The 8,257-nt window shown below is 49.4% G+C and overlaps 1 protein-coding gene across 1 annotated transcript; it reads right to left on the bottom strand.

Annotated features, from left to right (window-relative positions):
- Positions 1-3,687: 3,687 nt before the first annotated feature.
- On the bottom strand, positions 3,688-8,031 carry LOC135380865 (uncharacterized). Its single transcript, XM_064612523.1, has one exon. It carries the CDS (start codon positions 8,029-8,031, stop codon positions 3,688-3,690), a length of 4,344 nt encoding a protein of 1,447 aa, XP_064468593.1.
- Positions 8,032-8,257: the final 226 nt, after the last annotated feature.

Raw genomic sequence — 8,257 nt, 5'->3', positions numbered from 1 at the left:
AACTTTGTGGGGGAACCAGTCACCAGATGAATTTTGAAGAGGATTTTTGAGGAGGAACTTCGAAGAGGAATCAGTCTTTAGAGGAACTACGAAGAGGAGCTTGCCGAGGAACCAGTCTACAGAAGAACTTCTCAGATGAACTTTGGAGAGAAACTGTGCAGAGGAACTTCGAAGAGCAACGTCACAGAGGAACCAGTCTCGAGAGGAACTTCGCAGAGGAACGTCAAAGACGAACTTCGCAGTGGAACTTCGCAGAGGAACCAGTCTCCGGAGAAACTTCGCAAAGGAACTTCAAAGGGGAACTTCGCAGAGGTGCTTCGAAAAGGAACTTCAAAGAGGAATTTTCCAAAGGAACCAGTTTCCAGAGGATCTTCAAAGAGGAACTTCGAGGAGGAACTTCACAGACGAACTTTGCAGAGGAACTTCAAAGAGGAACGTTGCAAAGACACTTCGCAGAGGAGCCAGTCTCCACAGTAACTTTGCGGAGGAACTTCGCTGAGGAACCAGTCTCCAGGGGAAGTTCACAGAAGAACTTTGAAGGGGAACTTCGCTGAGGAACCAGTCTCCCGAGGAACGTCGCAGAAAAACTTTGAAGAGGAACGTCGCAGAGGAACCAGTCTCCGGAGTAACTTTGCAGACGAACTTCGAAGAGAATTTTCGCAGAGGAACCAGTCTCCAGAGGAACTTTACTGATGAACTTTGAAGAAGAACATTGCTAAGGGACCAGTCTCCAGAGGAACTTTGCAGAGGAACTTTGAATAGGACTTTTGAAGACGAACTTCGCAGAGGAACCAGTCTCCAGATGAACTTTTCAGAGACAACTTCACAAAAAAACCTTGGAAGAGTAACTTCGCAGAGGAACTTTGAATAGCAACTTCGCAGGGTAGAAGAACCAGTCCCCAGAGGAACTTCGAAAAGGAACTTTGCAGAGGAACCCCTCTCTGAAAGAACTTCATAGAGGAACTTCGCAGATGAACGTCGAAGTGGAACTTCGCAGTGGGACCAGTCTCCAGAGGAACTTCCAAGAGGAACTTTGGTAAGGAACCTGTCTCCAGGGGAACTTTACAGATGAAAATTGAAGAGGAACTTCTCAGAGTGACCAGTCTCCAGAGGAACGTCGAAGACGAACTTCGCCGAGGAACCACTCTCCAGAGGAACTTCGAAGAGGAACTTCTCAGTGTGACCAGTCTCCAGAGGAACGTCGAAGACGAACTTCGCCGAGGAACCACTCTCCAGAGGAACTTCGAAGGCGGACCAGTCTCCAGAGGAATTTCGCTGAGGAATTTCGCTGAGGAACTTCGCAGAGGAACCAGTCTCCAGAGGACCTTTGAAGAGGAACCAGTCTCTGAAGGAACTTCCCAGAGGAACTTCGCAGAAGAATTTCGAAGAGGAAAGAGTCTCCAGAGGGTCTTCGAAGAGGAACCACTCTCCAGAGGAACCTCGCAGAGGAACTTCGAGGAGCGACCAGTCTCCAGAGGATTTTCGCTGAGGAACTTCGGAGAGGAACCAGTCTCCAGAGGTGAAAAATACGGAAAAGCCAAAGAACTTTAAAAAGCTTCGAAGAGGAACTTTGCAGGGGAAAAAGGCTTCAGGGGAACTTCGAAGTGGAACCAGTTTCCAGAGGAACTTCGAGGGGAAACCAGTCTCCAGAGAACATCGAAGAGGAACATCGAAGAGGAACATAGAAGAGTAACATTGCAGAGGAACCAGTCTCCAGAAGAACTTTGCAGAGGACCCAGTCGCCAGAGGAACTTCGCAAAGGAACTTCGAAGAGAAACCACTCTCCAGAGGAGCTTCGAAGAGGGACCAGTATCCAGAGGAACTTCACAGAGGAATCAGTCTCCAGAGGAACCTCGAAGAGGAACTTTTGCAGAGGAAAGTCTTCAGAGGAACTCCGCAGAGAAACATCGGAGAGGAACCAATCTCCAGGGGAACTTTGCTGTGGAACCAGTCTCCTGAGGAACTTTGCAGAGGAACTTCGAAGTGGAACTTCGCAGTGGGACCAGTCTCCAGAGGAACTTGCAAGAGGAACTTTGGAGAGGAACTTCGCTTAGGACCAGTCTCCCGAGGAACTTCGCAAAGGGGCCAGTCTCCAGAGGGACTTTGAAGAGGAACTTCGAAGAGGAACCAGTTTCCAGAGGTACTTCGAAGAAAGAAGAACTCTGTCGAGGAACCAGTCCCCAGCAGCACTTCAAAGAGGAAGCAGTCTCCAGATGAACTTCCCCAAGGAACTTCACAGGGGAACGAGTCTGTAGAGGAACTTCGCAGAGGAATTCCGAAGAGGAACATTACTGAGGAACCAGTCTCCAGAGGAACTTTGCATGGGAGCTTCGATGAGGAATCAGTCTCCAGAGATACTTCGCAGAGGAACTTCACAGAGGAGCCAGTCTCCAGAGGAACTTGGAAGAGGAACTTTCCAGAGGAAAGTCTTCAGAGGAACTTCGCAGAGAAACTTCGGAGAGGAACGAGTCTCCAGAAGAACTTCAAAGAGGAAAGTTCGCAGAAGAACCAGTCTCCAGAGGAACTTCGAAGAGGAACTTCGAATAGGAACTTTGCAGAGGAAAACGTCTTCAGGGAAACTTCAAAGTGGAACCATTCTCCAGAGGAACTTCGAAGAAGAACCATTCTCCAGAGGAACGTCGAAGAGTAACATTGCAGAGGAACCAGTCTCCAGAAGGACTTTGCAGAGGAACCAGTTGCCAAGGGACTTTCCAGAGGAACTTCGAAGAGAAACCACTCTACTGAGGAACTTTGCAGAGGAACAGATAGGTTCGTATCGTTGTTGAAGTGGTCCGCAGGGTTGTACGGTTGCGGATCCGACGCTACACCGACACGTTGCAAATGACGTCCACGGAGACTTGATGTGGAACACCGACTATATACATTTATTTACAAGTACATCTTAGTTACAAACGCTAGCCTGAGTGGCAGCGAAACCATCAGCAATCAACCCCAAGGATACTCGGGCGTGGCATTTTAACGGAAATGCCACCCTTTCTAAGCCAATCAGAAATTCACAAACTGACGTCAAGGGATGCACGTGCACAGCAGCTGATATGGAAACTTTCACTTTCAACAAGCTTTCTCCGAAAAGGGTAACAAAAGATCACCGGTCCGGTGACCCGCTTTCCACGACTGCCAGCCGGACGTCCCAAGGGTTTGAATGGGGTACAGGTTCCGAGCGACCTAGAAAGCGCTCTAATCCGCATTGAAAGGTCCAACAGCGAAGGTCGTCCCTCTAAGGTGCTTCCCTCGTGGCAGTCAACAGACAACAGTAAAAGTTAATTAACTGAAACACTTATGAGATTGCTCGGCTATTCGGCTAACACCTCCGCCACAACTGTGATGCATGTACTTCAACGTCATGCATCACATAACCAAAAGCAATACCGAGCAAGCATCAGGCTGAACGGGGCGATACGCGGTCAAATATTAGCCGAGTTCTTAGCGCAGTGCACTCTTAGAAAAGTTCATGTCTTATACATATGTCCCGGGTTTTGGCCACAATTGGCAAAGTTCTTGCAAAGTTCTTCTGGTCGACACCTCCGCCACAAGATTGATCATGGCACCAGGAATACACAACAGTCACCAGAAGATGATTACACAGTATACAGACAGAGTGTCTCCTTTCGTCACGCACCCGCCAACACCATGACCGGATTTTCACCATACACAGCAACCTGACATTTAGCTAACCAGAGAGTGCTCATCAGCAGTGGTCAATCTCGAAAGGGCGTCAGCGTTACAATTCAGAGATCCCTTTTTATGTACAATGGTAATGTTGAATCGTTGCAACGCGAGGGCCCACCGCGTCAGTCTGGCACTATGTGGGGTGGTCAAGGTTAGGTACTTGAGTGGGTTGTGGTCCGTCACAACCTTGATAGTGGCACCAAAGAGCCAAGTTTCGAGTCGTTGCAATGACCATATGATAGCAAACGCTTCGCGCTCGATAGTTGCCCATCGTGTTTGAGCAGGCGTGAGCTTCCTACTTAGGAACGCTACAGGGCATTCCCTGCCGTTTTCATGTTCCTGTGCGAGACAAGCGCCAACTGCGGACCCTGACGCGTCAGTGGCTAAAATGTAATCTCTCGACGGGTCCGGAGCAAAAAGAGAGGGAGCGTTTGCTAAGGCTTCCTTAATTTCTTGAAAGGATCTGGTTGCCTCCTCACTCCACGGGAGCCTCTGTGGAGTGCGACGGTTCGTCATATTAGTGAGCGGAAGGACAATTTCCGAATAACGCGGCACATAATCACGGTAATAATTGCATATCCCGAGGAAGCTTCGAAGTTGGCTCTTGGTCTCGGGGCGGGCGATATTTTCAACTGCCTTGATCCGTTCAGGATCCGGGGCGTGCGTACCAGATCCTACAATGTGCCCTAGGTAATGAACCCTGTTTTGTGCGAACTTACATTTCTTCAAGTTTACTGTCAAGCCCGCTGCTGCTACTGATCCCAACACTCTTGCCAGGTGTTCTAAGTGGTCCTCCCATGTAGCTGAATATATCGCAACGTCATCAATGTACGCACATGCGTATTCACTATGTGGTGCCATAATTTCGTTGATCGTTCTCTGAAAGGTCGATGCCGAATTTCTGAGGCCGTAAGGCATCACCTTCCAGGCGTACTGGCCATGGTGAGTGATAAACGATGTACACTGTTGCGACTCCTCATCCAACCTGATCTGCCAGTACCCTCTGAGCATATCGATTACTGTGATGTATCTCGCACGAGCTACCTGGTACAGAATTTCTGTGCTCTGACTCATCGGAAACGCGTCAGGCTCCGTGATCGCGTTAAGCTTGCGATAGTCTACACAGAGGCGCATGCCTCCATCTTTCTTGCTCACGCACACAATGGGATGCGCAAACTTGCTTTCTGTGGGGTAAATCAGTCCCCATTCCAATAATTCACTGATCTGTCGCTCTACTTCTTTGCGATAGGCCATTGGAATTTTGTAGGGATACACTCGTTGTGGTGCCTCGCCCGGTTTTATCCTTATCACATGTTTGCCCACCTTACATTCACCAGGCGTGTCCCTGAACACTTGCGGCATCGTTTTGATCAATGACAACAATTGTCCTCTCTGGCCAGGGCTTAGATGGTCCGCCTCCACTGAATTTATGAAGTTCCGCTCTCTCTTCTTCGTAGGTATCATCTCAACCTGTCCAAAATCTACATCATCCTCGAAAATTACTCCTACGGAGCTCACTCGGGCGTGATATGGTCTGAGCTTATTCGCGTGCACCGTCCTAAAGTTCTTGTCACTCAACCTGACCTGATAGGTGTACGGTCTTAGGCGTCGAATAACTGTAACTGGCCCTATCCACCTTGACATCAACTTCCTGGTGCCATCCCGTTCTAGAATAAGAACCTGGTCGTCTTCCTGAAACTGTTTCTCCCGCGATCTTAGGTTGTAGCGATTACAGTAGTTCTCTTGATTTGCACTGCCTGTTTCTCTCGCCCGTTCTCCCGCTTCGCAAAGTCTTTTCCTCAGGTCGCTCAGATATTCTACAGCAGACGTGCTTAGCCCATCAGGCACTGTCCATTCTCCTGACCACATTTTCTGCAAGATTGTTAGCGGTCCAGTGGGCACTCTCCCATACATCATTTCGAAGGGTGTCTCCCCCGTAGTCGCATTTGGGACTTCGCGATATGCCCAGAGTAAGAAAGGAACATGTTTATCCCAGTTCCGCCCATGTTTTTCGACTGTGTGGTATAACATTGACTTGAAGGTACCATTCCACCTCTCCACTAATCCATTACTCTGGGGGTGATCGGGTGTGGAGAAACGCGGCGTCGCGCCCATTCGTGCCAGAAATTCCCTAGTCAAATGAGAGGTAAAGTTCGTCCCTTGATCCGAGCATATGGTCTCCGGTACACCGAGACGCGAGAATATGTCTAACAGGGCTTCGCAGGTAGCCTTTGCCGTAAGGGCTCGCAAGCACACGACCTCAGTCCATCTCGTACATAAGTCAACCACACACAGCGCGTAGCGATGTCCACGGGCTGATGGAGGATTAACGGGACCTATACAGTCCATGTTAATAACTTGGAAGGGGGTACGTGCTCTAGCTATCGGTGCAATCGGTACTCTGTCTGTCATTCTTGTTGGCGCTTTAATTTGGCACTGGTGGCAACTCTGGCAATAGCGCTTCACGTCGGTGGTGATACCTGGCCAGTAAAATGAGCTCTTTATACGCTGCAGCGTCTTTCGCTCGCCTAGGTGCCCTGCCCAGTCCGAATCATGTGCCAGTCGTAGAACCTCACTACGTCTTTCTTTTGGGAGGACTAACTGCCTGCATTCGCGCCCATTTACGTAGTCACTATGAGATAACAGGCCGTCAACAACTATCATCCCGTGTTTTCCTGCTCTCGCTTGCTCCCATGCCTCTCTAAGACTCCCATCCTCACTCTGGCTATTCATAAAAATCTGCCGCGGGGAGTTGTTATCGCCTGCAGCAGGATCACATCCCTTATCGTGCCCTACACCTAACACAGTCGTTGACTCACAATGGTCCTCATTGTCAGCGTGCTCCTGAGCGTTCTGCGCTTCCTCCGGAGCGTCACCCTCATCTACCATTACTTTTGCACTTGCGTCAGACAACCCCTTGTACACATCTGGAGTGATTAGCGCATTCACTCTCTTAGCCATGCGGTCCACTAACGCGCACAAGAACACTGGGTCAGAGGGCTGTTCGGAAACATAGGGCGAGCTATCTGTCAATTTCAACGGAACGTACGCCAATTCCGCGACCACCTCATCTCCGAAGGCACTGACGAGCTTCATTGTTGATCCTGTTTTTACGTAGTTCGCAAGCACCGTCTTGCGGATAACTGTGATCTCGGCTCCTGAGTCTACGTACGCTTGAAAAGTAGCTTCACCATTTTTTACAGACACCTCATGCATATCCTGTAATTTAACTCTTACATCCCTTGGCATCTCTTGAGTGCTACTCTCTTCTAAGGGCAGCAGTACCCTAGCGACAATAACGACATTCTCGCTTTCACTCTCGCTGCTGCTTTCTTCAGATACAAGGCTCACTGCATTAATGCGCGCCGCGGAATATCCAGCCTTCTTAGTACAGTGTTTGGCAATGTGGTCGAGCGATGAGCAGTTGTAACTACCTCTCCTCTTAGGCTTTGCACCCCCGTTCTCTATAACGCGAGTCTTTGCCTGGCCTTTTGGGAAGTTCCGTTCCACTGTGCTTTCTGTCCCGGTTACAGCTGCTGCTGCCGCCTTGCATCTAACGCTTTCGCGGAAGTTCTCTGCTAGTCTTGCTAGTTCATTGGGCTGAAGGAACTTCTCCTTTTCATTCAACGCGACGTAAGCCTTTGCGTCCGGCGATAGGCATTCCTTCATTCTGTCCGTGATCATCAATTGGATTAAGTCCTCAAAAGTAGTTACTTTACAACTATTCAAATAGTAGCGCAAGTAATTTTCTAGCCTTACTGCAAACTGCTCCCAGGTCTCCCTTTTGTCCGGTTTGGAGTTGACAAAAAGTCGTTTGTATTCCGCGGTAGACAGTCTTAGTCCTTCGAGGATTTTTGTCTTGAGCACTTTGTAGTCCGCACGGTCAGCTGAATTAAGTCTCACCAGCAATGCTCTCGCCTTTTCGCTAAGCAATGGAAGTATCAGACCTGCTCGCCACGCACTAGGCACCTTATACGAGTCTAGCGTTGCTTCCACATCTTCAAACCAACCAGGGATAAGTGATTCCTGTGTCGGCATCGGCGACAACACGCCTTTTAGGAGGGAGGCAAATTTTAACATCCTATCCTCTTCCCCCATCACATATGTACCGGCCTCCGTAGGGGTCCCCGAGTTACTTGCACTTCGCAACCTTTGCGTTTCTAGCTCGATTTCTGCTAATCTGACTCTAAGCTCCAACCGCCTATATTCGGCGATAGACACAGACATTTCTGAATTGCTTTCACTACCATCCCTTTGTGGGGCCACTGCCAATGTGTCATCCCCCTCATCCTCACGATTCCCTGCGTCTCCCCTATCTCTTAATTTATACCCTCCGGTCATAGTGATAGGCAAAATACGCAACTGAAAAGACACTCACCGTTCACTGTGCTTTTCGGAACCTTGATGACGGGCGAAGATCACCTCCACACAGGACGTAGACTTTCTCGCTCAGAGTACTTGTCTTCGTCGCCGGGATGATTGACTTGATGCCTCGACGACGTTAACGCACTGCCACTCCTCCACAGGCATCAAACGCTAGCTGCCACTGTACTTGCCGTTGCCGTGT

The sequence above is a fragment of the Ornithodoros turicata genome, chromosome 1 (assembly GCF_037126465.1).
Source record: "Ornithodoros turicata isolate Travis chromosome 1, ASM3712646v1, whole genome shotgun sequence".
Classification (NCBI taxonomy): Eukaryota; Metazoa; Arthropoda; class Arachnida; order Ixodida; family Argasidae; genus Ornithodoros; species Ornithodoros turicata.
Note: the sequence above shows the minus strand (reverse complement) of the source record. Positions and strands in the feature narration are given on the sequence as shown.